Source organism: Ursus americanus, chromosome 17 (assembly GCF_024610735.1).
Source record: "Ursus americanus isolate L20-20 chromosome 17, mUrsAme1.1.p, whole genome shotgun sequence".
Lineage (NCBI taxonomy): Eukaryota > Metazoa > Chordata > Mammalia > Carnivora > Ursidae > Ursus > Ursus americanus.
Window position 1 is genome coordinate 21,810,567 of NC_142143.1, and position 16,112 is coordinate 21,826,678.

Genomic DNA, 16,112 nt, shown 5'->3' on the forward strand with positions numbered 1-16,112 from the left:
ATAAACCCATCCTGACATTCTGAGAATGTCTGGTAGAAAATTGTCTTATCACATGAGTATTGATTTTGGTGGCTCATACTTATAATTTGATGAGCTTTTTTAAAATACCAGATTTGAAGCCATGAGATCAGGGTTAACAATCCCATCTCTGGTATCTCTTACCTCTGTAACCTTGAGCAAGCCTTTAAGCCACTCAGAATCTTAGTTTTCTCTTCCTAAAATGAAACTAATGGCCATCTCATTATTTTTTGTGAGGCACAAGTAAAGGAGTAGTTGTCCAAGTATTTTACAAACTCTAAAGCTATACGTTTGGGTTGTTTTATTAGAAATTATCATTATTTTGAGAACACTTCTACAGTATGCTTTTTCAACTAACAACCTGGAATAAATACACTGTAAAGTTCGTAATATTTAACTGTGTTTTACAAAACCATTTCTATTCTCCAGCTCCTAAGCCCAAACTAATACCTCTCCACTGATACAGAAACAATAGTTCTAATTTAGGAGTTCGAATATTCAAGAATTTCCTATCTGTGTTATAACCCAGTTAGCGTTGGAGCTCTTTGGAAAGGATTTATAGATGATACCCCTATTTAAATACCTTTAAATACTTTATGAGTTAGCATGCATCAAAATCTATCAGTATATTTTATACTTAAAAATTTTTTTCTCTTACAGTGAAGGGTATGTTGGCTATGTAGTAGCGGGGCCTGACTCTTCCTTCATTTTAAAATTCCCTATAATAAGCACTCTGTAAATACTTGTTGACCAGATTCCTTTACACAAGGTTATAGGCACCACAAAGCCACAGGTTTCTAGGACCCCAGATTAGACACAAATTGGGATGGTCTTGGATCTTCTAGGAAAAGCTATCTGAAGCAGTAGCATGTCCCCTGCCTAGTAGATCTGGTAAGTGAGCTCATCACCATTATTGTCAGAGGCAGCACTAATTAATACAACTTATAATGTACAATTATTACAACGCTCAAAGCATGGAGAGTTTATGTTGCTTACCCAAGGCCACACAGATTGTAAGAAGTGGAGGCAGGATTTGGACCCAAGCAGTCAAGCTTCCCACCCTGTGCTCTAACCACTGTGTTGATAAACGCCTGCACTGTCTCTATCCAAACTTCGTCCCAGCAGACATGACACGTTCTAAAAGTTCTAGAACCCCAAAAGTCTCTAGTGCAATGTTTTGAGTCCTGTGATAAATTCTATTAATAATACCTAACGTTTTATGAAAATGTGAAATTAGTAGAGAATTGAACCTCCAAGGTAGCATGGATAAACTTTGTCAAGAAAATCCTTCGCTCTTGGCATCTATTTTCTCATTCTTTACAAATCAGGAGTAGCAAACAATTGCTTCTTGTAAACAGTTATGAAATGGCGTGACCCCTTTTCTGTAGGGGTCTCCAATGAGGTTTGAATGCAGCATCACAAAAATTTGCAGTAAATGTGTTAATGACTAGAAGATTCTTCTGCACTTCTTCTTTTTATTATTATTATTATGTTAGTCACCATACAGTACATCCCTAGTTTTTGATGTAAAGTTCCATGATTCATTACTTGCGTATAAAACCCAGTGCACCATGCAATACATGCCTTCCTTAATACCCATCACCAGCCTATCCCATTCCCCCACCTCCTCCCCTCTTCTGCACTTCTGCTAAAGAAAAGCAGAGAATCTGAGGATGGGAAGGGGCCGGAAAATGTATCTAGTCCTGTGACCTAATGCAGCACCGCTTCTAATACACCCCTTAATAGACAGCCTTAATAGACTACCCTTGTCACTGGGAAGGTGACCCCAAGTTTGTGAAGCAGTCCCATCACCGTTGGGAAAGTTCTGATACAACTTTTGCCTTATGTTGAATTGAAATAAGCCTTCCTAAAACTACTACCTAGTTAGTTAATGCTGTCCTTCAGCAAACATGAAGAATAAATCTGTTCCCTTTGCTGAGAATAGTTCTTTAAGACTAAAGAGAATTTGATGTCTTCCCCTCACTCTGTTCATCATCTGCAGCTCCTTGCCAGTATTTCTGAGAAGTAGGATGTGGACCCCACAGCATCCTGATTCCCCAGCTCTGGGCACGTCTGCTTTGCGGTAGTTCATGCTTAACAGCAGTAACAGCTTGTTCATTCCTGCTGAGCTTTTCTTCACAAAAATGCCCCAGGCTTTACCAATGGCCGTGAGCCATGCCTCCCTCCTCAGCTCTCAGCTGTGTGGGGTGTGTGTGTGTGTGTGTGTGTGTGTGTGTGTGTTTAACCTTAATGCAGGATTTTACATTTACATTACTCCTTTCCAGCAAAAACAGTTTTATCAAGTTGTTTATCCAGTAACCCTAGTCTATCAATGTCTTTTTAAAGCTTGGTCAACGCTCAGTGTATCAGTAGTGATACCCCAACTATGTCATGTGCTAATTTAAAAAGCTTACTTCAAACAAGCATGCCTTTCCAGTAATTTCTCCAGTGTGGTGATTTCAGCATTGAACAGAGAACTGAGGGAAAAACTGCAGTCTTCTACCAGAGACCTCTTGGGTTGGCATCATTCAGGCTCATCATTCAACTAGACCTCGTTTTTCCATATTTTCCCCACGGATAAGATGGGGAAATAGTGGGGTCTCAACATTGGTGAATGGCCTCGTCCAATACCTTTTCGCTACCAGAGGCAGGAAGCAGTGTTGAGCGTCTAGCTAATCAATGGGTTTAAATAAAGAAAATGACAGCCTCAGTTTGCAAGAAAGGAACATAATGTATGAAAAGCTGTTACAGGCAAAGAACAGTATTACGCTGCAAAATCCGGTTCCTTCGCAGCAATTCACGTTATGATAAAAAAGCTGATCACTGCTTTTCTGAATGAGTTATTAATATTTCTGCTTCTTAGTTGTTCTGAAAAATGTGTCAGTAATGGTGGCATCCAAAGTCTGAGGTGGAACAAGTAGAACAGCCCATATTGCAATAAATAGCATGATCCCAGTTGACTTAAATTCCCCGCAACGTGCAGAGAAATGGGGGAGCTGTACATTACGATCCTGATAGCACAGTGTTCCTTTTTTCTCTCTGCTTTCGTTTTTCTGAAGAAAGCTCATAAATAATTGTGTATTGTCATTTAGGGCTACAACTGCATATGAGGGAATGCGGGTTATATATGATCTCTGCAAATGAATAACAGAAATCACCTAGCCTGTGTGTGCTCTCCTACTTTGGTAGCTGAGGGCTTATTTTATGTGCTGTCAGTACCAGAATCAGTTAACAAGGAAGGGAGGGAGAAAGGAGGGAGGGAGGGAGAGAAAGAGAGAAACCTGTAAATTTGGGCATCATCGGAACCTGTATCGTGCCAGTGGACTTAGGATGGGGCCAATAGCCGTATTTAGTTCTTCCCACTTTTGGTAGATTGCTGAAGGCTGATGCCAGCAACAGCGGGTCACACAGAGAGAACTGTTGGCCTGACTTTTCACTTCCAGCAGGCAATCTGTCCAAGAATTGCCCCATAGACGCAGGGGAGGTCATGATCATGAAGGTTTGGTAGGACTGCTCTTCAGAGAGGTGGAGAAATGACAGGAAACAGCATTTTCTTGAGTCCAGTATTCCCTGCAAATGAAATAGTCAGTCTGAAACTTTTTTTTAAAAAAGGGTCAGTGGCAAGTATGTAAATAAATAAAATATAAACAAAAACCAAAAACCCTGAACTGGAGACATTCGAGTGTAGTTGAATCTGTGTGCGAATCGCAGAGCCCACGGTTAGGGGAGAGGAGGATGGTTCCTGAATCGACGGCAGGGAGAAGGAAGGGATCCGAGGCTGGCCCGCGGCCTCTGCACAACTCAGGAGAAACCGAGGATTATGATTTTCTGGTTTCCAGGCAGTGTTTCCGTTAGTGCCCGTGGAAGAAGAGGCTGCGGGGCTGTCCTTGCTGGAAGAAAAGGTGCAGAGGTGTCGGGTGCATTAATCCTCGCCCGAACCAAGTCTCTTTGACCCCATCTTTTGACAGATCTCATTTTAGTCTCTGCTAAGGAGCCGCTGAGTCTGCTGGCTGCTGACCGAGCGTTCCTTTGTTAGGGTGCCCTTTCTTTTTTTTACCTTTGAAGCTGTTTTGGTCGCTCTTCAAGTTTGTTTTTGTTTTATTTTAGAAGCGCTGTCATCCAAGAGAAGGAATGGACTTCATTATACTTTTAGCTTTCACCCTGAACCTTTCCTATTTCTTGTCGGATTCTTTCTGGTCAATTTTCAAACACCCCAAAGTGTGAAAGAATTATGACAAATATAAGGGAGAAACAGAGAAAAAGGCAATTTTTTTTCAGGGCTAGACCAAGCCAGAAAATTTCATCTCTGGTAGAATCTGACCGGAGGGCTCTATTCATACAGGTTTCTTTATTAAACTAGCTACACAGTGTTCGCAGATGCCTGGAAGGTTTTCAGAGCCTAATTGGCGTTGGTGAGTAGATTGAGCTCTTGTCAGCTTGTTCCATTCCAAGACCCACCGTCAGGCTCTGAATCCCAGTTTACTACTGGTCCTAATGGTGGGAAAGGGATTGTGTCTGTAGCAATGTGCATTCCGTAGACAGTCACTTTGTGACCCATGCCTTGTGCTCAAAGGAGGCAGTAACTATCTTGGAATGATGTCATGGTGCCAGGGAGACAGATTCCTATGCTCTAAACTTTTTTTAAATGTTCAATTTCTGCTTGAAAGAATAATCCTTTTAAGTGTGGAAAATGTAGACTGAATTTGGACATAATATGCTAGGTGCTCAGGGAAGGTGACATTGGAGTAGAGCCTGCAGGAAATGGGGAAACTAGTCCCACAGTAGTTGGAGGAAGCCCATTTCAGGCAGAAGGGGAGACGAATGCAGAGGCTTGAAGCAGGAGTGTGCGCTGCTGTCCAGAACCAGGTAAACCAGAGGAATAGTAGGAAAGGAGAGCAGAGAGGTGAGGCCAGGGCTGGGTGCCAGAGGATGGAGATGCTCACAGGCCATTCATTGTCAGGACTCTGGATCTCCCCGTGAGGTCAGTGGAGCAGAGAAGCATGAAGCAGCTTTCATTTCAAACAGATCACGTTGGCTGTTGTATTGAGCATAAGCACTAAGGGGGCAAGGGTGAAAGCAACGAGACCAGTTTGTAAGCTAATGGAATAATCCAAGTGAGAAAAGGTAGTGGCTTAGACCAGGCAGTGATAGGAGGGTGAGAAGACTTTAGAAGTCGATTCAACAGGACTTGCTGCTGGATTAGATGAGAAATGTGTGCAAAAGGATGTGACTCCCACTGGAAGAAGGGGGTTGCTATTTGCTGAGACAAGAATGCTTATGGGGAAGATGAGGTAAACAGGAGCTTGGTTTGGGCATTTAAGGGTAAGATGCCTATTAATCCTCAAAGTAGAGCAGTGTCAAGAGGGCAGCTGGATATCCAAGTGTGGAGCTCAGGAGAGGTCTAGACTGGAGATACGAATCTGAGAGTCAAGACTGGGTGAGACCACCTAGTGCAGCCAGAAAAGGGAAAGGGATCGAGGATGGATGCTCCGGGGACCAGCAGATGACCACTTATAGGAACCGGCAAAGGAGGCCAAAAAATGGAAGGAGCAATCAAGTGTCACAGGTCAAGGAAAATGAAGCGTCAGATTTGGCAGAGTGGAGGGTATAGAGAAAAGCAGTCTCTGTAGAATGGGCTCAACTGAGGACAGGAAAGGGGACATGGAGACAGCATAGGCACCTCTTGGGGGTTTTTGCTTCTTAAAGAAGAATAGAAATTGAGTAGAAGCTTAAGAAGGAGGTTGGGTCAAGGGAAGGAGTCTGTTTGCTTTTAGTAGAAGATGTGACAGCACTGTTCGAGGTCCAGTAAAGAGGGGGAAAACGGATGACGAAGAAGAGAGACTAGATCATCAGCTGCTGGATTGCTGCCAGCTGAGCAGAAAAGAAGTCCACCCTTAGGAAGAAAACCTTGAAGATAGGTACTACGCTTTACGTTTTGTCATTAGATTGGAATGCAGATGTGTTGTATTTTCTGAACTGAATTCCTGGTAACCTGAGGTACATGGTGGTGACAAGAACAAGACTTGTGTTATATTTTAAGAAAACATTCCAGAGTCAGCACAGAGGTCTAAACTAAAGGTAACATGATATGCCTTTGCTTCATCAAAGAAATCAACCTTCAATTATTGACTATATCTCCATTATAAGACTACTGTGTCTTTCCTTAATCCCCATTTATTTGGATTTCATGGTAATTCAGGTTCAGATAAACTAAGTTAGCCTGAGAAATAAGCAAATGAAATTTGCAGAGGGATGTTTAACACCCATTTATAGAATTGTTTCCAGGCTCTGTACAAGCAGGCCTTTAACACATAGGTATACTAATTTCAGATGTTCCTTCTCTCTTCAACAAAGTGAGCAGCCCTTTGTCAGCCTTTATCAGGAAAGGTGAGAACTGTTCTACCAAGAAGTCTGCAAGATTAATATCTGGTGCCTTTACCAGAAATGTGTCGACAGTGACATCATTGACTAAAAGCACAAGTGGCAAGAACAAAGCCGACCAAGTACAAATGATAACGAATAGTAGTAATTAATATTCCTGTCTTGCTCCCTGTGTTCTAGGTGCTAGAAATTTAGTTGTGAAAAGTTCCCTCTCTCATGAAGCTTAACATGAGCTGCAGAACAAACTGACAAAATAAGTAGGTCAAGTACTATTATTATTCTTTACCGATGTAGACTTAATTAAAACTTAGATTTAAGTCACTACTGTTCCAGGAATTTGGGCTCCCGATGAAATCTTATCACCAGTATTTTCTTTCTCAGAACTGTTCAGAACTCAGCACTTCAATACAAGTTGTACCGTGAAATATTATCTTCATAAATATAATGAAATTCTGTGATGGAAATTTCTCTTGCATTAAAAAAAAAAACCCATTCCAACACTCAGTCTAATAACCATGTGTCTAGAAGAAGAGCCATTTTATCTTATGAAGACGCCAGTTTTAGCGAATCCACCTAGAGTAACTGCTCTTTGAGCCTGATAAATTATTTACTGCCAACAGAATTACTGTGATATCTGAAATGTATCAGCATTTTCTTCAACAACCTCCACAACTAAAACACAATTAACTGCCTTTATTTTCAACTCTTTTTTTAAAAATCTGACTTTTTACCCTTTGCGTTGAGTCAATTAATTGCTGGAACTTATAGAGGTTTTATTTTTTCTAAGTGTAAGACATAGCTTATAAATGAAAATAGTTATTGTAACATCTTTAAAATGTATATAAGGCACATGCAAACTCTCTTCAGGGTATATGCCTAGAGGAGAGTTTTTTTTCTTTATTGAGAAAAATTTTATGTGAATTTTAAAGAATAAACTAAGTGATGCATGAGACCCTCTCTTCCCTCAACTCTCTGGTAACTCTCTCTGACTATTGGAAGATAATATTCGTGTGACAAACTTTAAGTGGGAAATTTCCTATAGATACTAAGTACTGAACATTCTCAAGAGAAATCTGCCGATAATGGAGGCAGCTACCCTGTTCAGGATTGACCAGAAAGTGGTGAACCCAGCCGCAGTCAGCTGCCTATGTGGACAGGCAGAAGACTGGTGTTGGGGAAGGGCAGAGAACTGTCTCAGCCACTGAGGAGAGTACACGGAAGAAGAGAGAGGTGTCCCCATATACTCAGAGCCTAGTGGGAAGAGCTCTAAGAGGAAGGCTCATGCAGAGTGGGGGAACCTCCCAGAAGGGGAAACTGGCATCTCATTCTACAGTCGGACTTCTGATAGGCAGATGTGCCAACCTGAGCTGAAGAAGAGAGAACTGGAGGGATATGTCCCAGCAGAGAGGGATGTGGCCACAGAGCAGCCTGCCCTGCATGGCCAGGCTGTATGTATGTGTGATGTGGGCGGGGTGCAGGAGGAGGCCGGGTTATACCCGCTCCCCTGTGTCCCAGCCAGTGGGTGAGCATGGGCTGTAGGAGGGCTGAGTAGAGGTTGGAGGAAGTCAAGCTGGCGACATATTTCTCACAACAGGAACTGCACAGTGGGGACCCCCAACCCCTTCCCCAGCAAAGCCCTCCAAAGATCTCACACAGATACACAGTAGAACCTGGGTGGGACAGGATGGTTGCACCCCCTACAAGAGGACATCGGAGGCCATGTTAGCGTTACCCTGGGAAGCAGTGCAAGCCGTCAGAGAATTCAACCATAGCCGGATAAGAAAAGAGGCCCTTGTCCTTCTCCTGTACTCTCCTCCCCAACAAAGGGCATGAAGGAGGTAGAGCTTGGGGTGGTGGGTATCCACGATGGACCACACCACCCCACTCCTCCCTACTCCTAGTGGAAGAACGAAGGAGAGGAGGACAAAGTACAAATCAAGCCTCTTCTAACCACCCTGGGTTTTTTTAAGCCTCAAGCCTGGCCTAGGGTGAGGGAGGGTGACATCTGAATCCGATGACACTGGCGTTTTATACAAAATGGATTCTTAGTGACTCAAAGTGACTAGGAAGTTATGAGGTCTGCCCCAAATGTCGGGTGGCCTGGTACCCATCAGGGAGGGGAGACTGGGCTGGCCCCTTTGGGGAATAACAATTTTGGAGCCCCAGTGGAGTTGAGACTGTTCCTGAAAACTGGTGCTGCTTACATATACTTGTTCCAGGGTCGGTAAAACCAGTTCATGTAACAGGAGACTCCCTTTGCCTCCTTTGCCTTCCTGTGAGGTCAGTGCCGCACTGGCACTCCTTCCCAGCCATCCCAGCAGGCTGACGTGTTGTGACACTCCCTTGTGTCACCTGAGCAAGCCACTTACCCTTTCTGAATGTCGGTTCTTCACCTGTCAAATGACAAGTGGTTCCTGGGTTACTTCTAGCATTAAAAGCCTGTGGAAGTTGGGGCACCTGGGTGGCTCAGTCGCTTAAGCGGCAGACTTGATTTTGGCTCAGGTCATGGTCTCAGGCTCGTGAGATTGAGCCCCACATCAGGCTCCGTGCTCAGTGGGGACCCTGCTTGAGATTTTTCTCTCCCTCTCCCTCTGCCTCTCTCCCCCCCCCTCTCTCTCTCAGATAAATAAATAAATCTTCTTTAAAAAAAAAATAAGTCTGTGAAAGTTGTGAAAGAATGAGCTCAGAACTGTGGGAGAGCATACTGAAAAGGTGAAAAGGTACCCGCCGGCATGCCTGTTTTTGCCACTTAAGAATGTAACCCCACCAAAGCATGGAGGTCGTGTATTTAAATCAGACGGCAGCTGGTGTAGGTGAGGCTGGAGGCTGGAGGTGGAATGGGCACAAGACTTAACTTGCTAGAGATTGAATTTTTGAAAGGTAGGAAGAGGAAGATCCCGTGTGGAGAGAAAGCAGTGAAGTCTAGAGAGGGAACTGAGAGTAGCAGAGCTGGTTTAAGTGGGAGGTGGTTGGAGTTGCCTTCGGTCAGACCCCAGGGATCTTATTTCCTTAACAGAATGCCAATTACCTAACAATCTGTCCCCAGCAAGCCATCCAGATGACAGAAGGGATGGAAAGCAAAGATGTCTGGGGAGCGGGGGATGCCACTGTCACCGGACAGAGAGATGTTAAATTTCTGGTGAGCGTTTCTGGGAGGGTGGAGGTAGGGAAAACGTTTAGCCAGGGATAAGTTTCTTTTCCATAATTCATTTGCTGATGCGATTGTTCTTTGCCGGGCTTCTAAACCATATTGTGGTTATGTTCTTATCTCCTTCCTGCATGATCTTTGTACGGCCTGCTTGTGAATTCTGGGGATGTTCACGGTGCTTACTGAGTAAGTTTAGGCATGCTGCCATTTTCTGTGATTCAATTTCATGGTGTCTTTTAGAATGATGGAATTCAGGAAAAGAGCTCTATAAAGATCAAGCCAGGAGTCTCTTCGGTTTATTTGGTGGTTTCTGCTGTAACTCCTGGGAGGGGGGTTAGCTTGGCATTTGGTTCTAAGCAAGCAAACATTATTGCCTTTTAATAATTGTTAATTCTTAGCTTGTTAATGGTGTGGTGGAGAGTCGGGATGATGGAGCTCATTATGGGCTCCCCAGGGCTGCTCCCCAAAGTGTCTGCTTTAGTAACAGACCCCGGCTTCCTGACCCCAACCGCTCCCTGCCCTAGAATCCTTCCTGCCACCTCCCCCACCATACCCTTCCACTGCCGAGTGACCAAATGATGCTTCCCCCCTTGTCAACCACAGTTCTGCCCTTGAGAACTCTGGAGGGAGAAGGATCTTCTAGGTTTATCAAATGGAGCAATGACTAAGTCCGGAAAGTCATTTTATTACATGGTTTGCTTTTGGTCATCGAAGATAAGAAAACAAAAATATTTATTCTGCTCTAGTCTTTTTCCCATCTTTCTTGAACTCCATGAAAATATTTATCCTCTGAAATGAATGATGTGAAGAGGGAAGGTATTTCCATTGTCTTTGGCAAATGTAAAACAGTTTGCTTTTTCCAAGATGCGAATTTATTGGTAATCTCCCTTAATATAAAACTAATGCCTAAATGGTCTTTTTTTTCCTTCCCAGCCAACCCAAAATGCTTTTAAACAAAAGAATGAGTTGGAAGCCAATTATTAGACCTGGGCATCCTAAAACATTTTTTGAGTGTGTGTGTATGTGTGTGTGTGTGTGTGTGTGTGTGTGTGTGTGTGTGTGTGTTTAAGAAATGTGATTCTTTGCTTTTTATTATTTTCCTCCTTCCCTTCCTTGATGCTACCTTGGTAGCTGCCATGTTCTAAATATTGACAAGATGAGATAGTTTTCTGTTTATATCAGCAGTCGTCTGTCTGTGAGATATGGACGAATCAGAACGCTGGATTTCCTTTCTCAGCCATCCATCAGGTTCATAATGTAAGGTTACAAATGGTTATTTTCTTTCCTGAACTTGCGCTATGTAATGTGTTGCAAAGTGTTGTCAGTAGCTACAGGTACTGTGTCCTGGCAATGCAGAAAAATCTGTGATGTCTAATGACTCCTGAGATCTTGTCTCTTACACTTCATTCACTGTGCCTTGTGACCCGTTGACGTGCAAACATTGTCCTAAAATGAGAAACATACCTGATTTTTAAAGTCTGCAGTTAAAATCTGTCCCATGTGAGTTTTGGCTTTCATCCCAGGTGTCTGTGTTAACTTGCTTTTACAGGAAGAAGGAAAAGGGTAAATTGATATATATATACGCACGTGTATATATCAGTGTTATTCTTCCCCATCTCGTACTTCCCCATGTCCATGGGCTAGTCAACCCATTGTCTCCAAAAGTTCTCAAAGGTTCATGTGCTTCACTTGTGAGAAATATTTGAGTCTGATTTGCACGATATTCTGTATACATTTTATGCAAGCGTGGGAGGGATAGCCAGGAGAGGCACTGTTACAGCTACAAAGTGGTTCTCAGCCTTTTTTCCATTGGACAATACTGAATTGATCTTTGGAATGTGTGTGAAATCATGACCCATTTTACTCTGAGCTGCGTAATATTCAAATGTTCTCAGCTTACCTCTGCATACTTAAAAAAAACAACAACAAAACCATTTTTGTTTGGGAAGTAGACATTTTAATGTTTGGTCTTTTCTGTTTTGTATCTTAGAATACAATCCTATTTTCATATCCTATTAAATTTTTCCCATTGGCTAGCCCGCTGACTGAGAGGTTGAGACATTTGGTTGAGAATCACTAGGCAGAGCTCTCAGGGCAGCATGTGAAGGGCCTCCTTTCGGGGTGCCACGTCAGGCACACCCCTCCTGTGCATGGGACTTCTGGCTCTTGGGCTCATGGGGTCTGTACATCGCCTGGTGCTCCAGGGACCCAGCAGTCCCTCCCAAACCCATAAATGCTAACGAGTGCTTTTTCATGTTCAGAAGTGGCCATCTCTGCTCTTTATCATCAAAAGGAACAAATTTAGTATAACCAGCTGCATTTGACCAAACTAGCATTCTTGATTCTGGAAGATTTTTAAAAGACCTGCTGTAGCATCCTGTTTCCGTGTGTGTGTGAATGTTTGTAGGAGGCCCTTCCTCACATTCACATCCAAACCCATGTCTACATATTTATAAGCGTAGAGCTCTGTGGAGCATTCTTCAAAGCCCCAGAGATCGCAGACGATAAATGTTATCACATACATCTTATGGACGTTTGGGTAGCTCATGTCGGATCGATATGTGTCAGAATTCTTGCAAGTGAAACCCTAACCTAACAATCATCATTTAAAATCATTTTCGTTTTTCATTAAGTGTTCTGAAGAAATAGAGAATAATGTTTGTTAATATTCAGATCTAAATTTATAAGCAGGTAGGTGGAAACCGTTCCTAGTAGAAAAGATTTAAAAGCTGCTATTTAAAAAAAAATATCAATTAAATCCTCATTTTTAAAAATTTCAAAAAGAATAATGCAAGGCTTGGAAAATGCCGCACCTTTCTGTTCATGTTAGGAAGCTAAGTCATCACCCTGGCTTTTAGTTATTTACTGACATCTTTAGGAAATGTTTTTCTCAAGAAGAAAATAAGGATAGAGACAATGTTCCCTTCATAGGCATAGAGCATAGAGCATATGTGGTATCTTCAGTTTCCTTGTTTGGAGGAGAGAACTCGGCATCTGCCTTACGTATCTGGTGCATTTAAACCAAAAGCCATGCAGTTTTAGCACCTCTTGGAATAAAGCAAAGTTTAAAGGCTGCATTTTAGACTCTGACATCCAGTAAAAACCTATTTGTAGACTTTTGTGAATTTTTTTCCTGGGTTATAACTAAATTCAGTTAGTGGTTTTATACTTTTCAGCTGGTGGGATAAAAGATATTTGATTTTATTACATCACATTAGGTGTGGCCCCGCTGCAGCCCTTCACACCCGGCCAGACTGCACATGCCGAACTGGCAGTTGGTAAATACTTGTTCAACAGAATCAATTTTCCATTTAAAGCTCTAATCTCAAATTACGTTTTTTCTTTATATTCATAGTTTAATTTTTATTTGAGTGGGAAAGGATACTTAACGATGTCCATTTTCCTTTGTTTCACTGATAATATCCTAAAGGAAACACATACGTACATACCAAGTAGGTGAGGTTTTACGCCATGAGCCAATTCTTGGAATATTAAAATCATTCAATACATGAACATAAAGGAAAGGTTTAAGTATTTTAAGCTCTTAAAAAAGTAGCCTGAAGACATTTAGTAAGAGTGCCTTGAATCATTGAATTTCTCTTCTGTAATTACTTAAGCCTTTTAAAGAGTACTGCCAGTCAGTAATAGTTTAAAACAGAATTTTACCCCAACCTTTTCCTATTTTATTTTGTTTTTCTATTTAAATATAATTGCATCACTGTTACCTGTGTTTAGAGCTACTGTTCGTTAAGGATAAAGTTTGATTATAAACCATTCTTTGAGGCAAAAGACTTTTTAGGTCTGTTTGATTTTTTTCATATTTAACAAAATTTATTTAAACCGGGAAATTATTAAACTAATTTTATTAATTTACCTGGATAATTTTTATTAATTTACCTGAGGAAATACAGGTACCATCTCCATATGAGTGTACTATTTTACAAGACCTAACGAGGGGCCTCCCAGTTTGGAATTATTTTCTAGCTAGGGTAGAAACCCTAATTTGCCTTTTGGTTTCTTTCACTGGTCCCTACAGGATACTGCCCTACCCACTTCCTCCGCAGCTCATTCCTGCTGCAGTCCAGCCTCCAGTCCCGGTGAGCCCTAAGGCACCCTTGCTCTCTGAACTCGTGTTTTTACTGTCAGTGGACCCATGGAAGCTGTAACCCGCCCCCAAGGCCCAGGCCAGACCTCCCACTGGCAGTACTGTGTCACCAAATCTGTCTGTTCTCATGAAATTAACTCCAGAGAGAAGACTCAACACCTACAAGTGGAGTCTTAGAGATATTCTTTGGTCTAAAGCTAAACACAATAATAATAAGTTGATGAATTTCCAGGAAGCAGATAAATTTATTTTTTTTTATAACTTCAATCTTAACACGTTTCCCTCCTTTGAAAATGAATGTCTGGAAATGGGCCTAAATATGACGAAACTCAGTTCCTATTTCCAGAAAGATAGATTCAGTCCCTATATAGAGAATGTAAAAATACTTGGACCGGAGCGATGTTTCAAGGCCACAAGGAACATAAAGTTAGGATTGTATTTCTCTTCCCAATAATTTCCTCCCCTCCCCCATAGCACGTAGGGGAGGCCCTGTCAGATCACTCTGAATTCAAAGCAGGCGGCTTGTGATTTCTGGACCCAGTGGAGTCCTGGAAGAGCAGATGATGGCGCTGCCTAAACTGAGTTCAATGGATGTGCCACGAGTTTCTTCACGGGGTTATCAAATAAGAGGTTGGGATGATTTCCAGACTGAGGTGGTATGTGCTGGGGCTTGTTCTTCCCAACGTGGCTGCTCTGACTTCTGTGGATGATGTCAATATTTGGATCAGCATTTGGCTGTAGTTCTGCTTTACATGTATGGAACTCCCATTGAAGTTTAATTATGAAAGTGCCTGAGTTAATTCAACAATTAGAGAATGAGTTTGCATATGATTTGCATGCTTAATGTACTAACACCTGAAATGTCCCCATAACCCCAGCTTCACCCCACTCATCCTCACCCCCAGCCCTATCCCCAGCCTTTGCCCCGCCACCTGTGGTACCCCCAGCTCCTGCCATGTCTGTTCAGGCTGTTGTGAGAACTGCCTGTTGAGCTCGGCCAAGGGATACCTCAGCTAAACCAAGACAGGGCTAACGTGAAGATCTGACGCTTGGTTTCAGTGGTCACCTCAGCAAACACTGGATCGAAAGATCTTTTAACGTCAACCAGCTCCTCCTCTTGTATCATTCCACGGAGTTGCGTGCAAACTTCTGTTGTTCTGTTAACAGTGTTACCCGTGACTTAAATGTACAACACCTGTTTGCTGTGTTGTTGTTTGCTTTATCGAGGGAGGGGAAGAAGGTGAATGGGGCGGACTAGAGGATTTGCTGGATTTGGGGAGAGCTTTTAATTAAGAACTCCTACCTGCATGTTTCCAGAGTTTTAACTATAGGTATTATCACCTAAAGGTTATTACATTCAGCTTCAAAATAGTATTGAAATCCGCATTTTCTACATTTTCAAATTTCATCCTAGTTTTTTTTTTTTAAGAGCAAATCACAGCCAGTTGAATTAAAGACTGAGAGATAATACAGACCAGATGTTTGAAAGGGAAGGAAAAGATCATAATAGGCAGCCAGAGGAAAACTTTCTCCTAAAATTAATCGCAGCCAGTCTTTTTTTTTTTTTTTTTTACAAAATTAAAGTTATAAAGAGAAAATTCAAGAATGAGTCAGGGATGGGTCATAAGATAGACAAAAGTGCTAAAGTAATTATTTCAGGTAAAGTCTTAACAATTTCAACAGACAGTAGATAGGAGAACCAAGCCACATGCAAGTAAATTAGCAACTAGAACAAAACTAACACACGGAAGGGCTTAGACTAGAGCATGAGGAGCTCCGGGGAATCTGATAGGCCACATGCTCCAGTGAGAAGCCAGTGAGCTCGCAAGATACTAACTGCTCTTCCCGAGTCTGGGAGTGACCCATCTCAGGAAGAGCTTCAGGTTCTCTGCCTCAGTGAAAAGGCCTGTGCATTCCTGAGGGGCTCGAGAATTTTCTTCTAGTTTTTCAAAGGCAGAAACTTCAGAAAGCAAAGCCTGTGCCTAACTCTTCCCAGCATCAGCCGCCCCTCATGTGCCCCCTAACGTAAGTCCAAACTGCTCAGAGAAAATTAGAATGCTAGTCCTCTTCCCCAAAACACACGTCCCGTTGAAGCCATTCCTGGAGACTTGTGGTTTTTAACCTGTTGGAGTTTCTGATCCTTTCAAAGAATTTAATGAAAGCTGTAGACATTTTTCTTCCCCAAAATATACACTTACATCCAAAATTTTGCATTCTTATCCTAGATTCCTTGAAAATCCTCCTTAAGAAACCCTACAGTATCAACCCATTTGCTAGTACTGCTGTGGAACTTGGCCTCTGACCAAGGTTTTACTTGGTTTGGGAGCTCATGAGACCTATTTATATTCTTCCAACTCCTGAGAAAGGTTAATTCCTTAATTCTACAAGAGCAGCCGAATCCAGGTCAAAAGAGAGTGGCTTTGGAAATCTGCCTGTTGTCTAGTTTTTGTTAATGTCCAT

At 42.3% G+C, this 16,112-nt stretch overlaps 1 protein-coding gene across 1 annotated transcript in view; it reads left to right on the forward strand.

Annotated features, from left to right (window-relative positions):
- The window catches only part of LOC123780713 (ankyrin repeat and sterile alpha motif domain-containing protein 1B), a 371,480-nt gene that overhangs the window by 300,087 nt on the left and 55,281 nt on the right, over positions 1–16,112 (forward strand). The window contains exon 6 of the mRNA XM_087868839.1: positions 10,730–10,804. Coding sequence (XP_087724965.1) covers positions 10,730–10,804 — 75 coding nt within the window. The remainder of the gene's footprint in view (positions 1–10,729; positions 10,805–16,112) is intronic.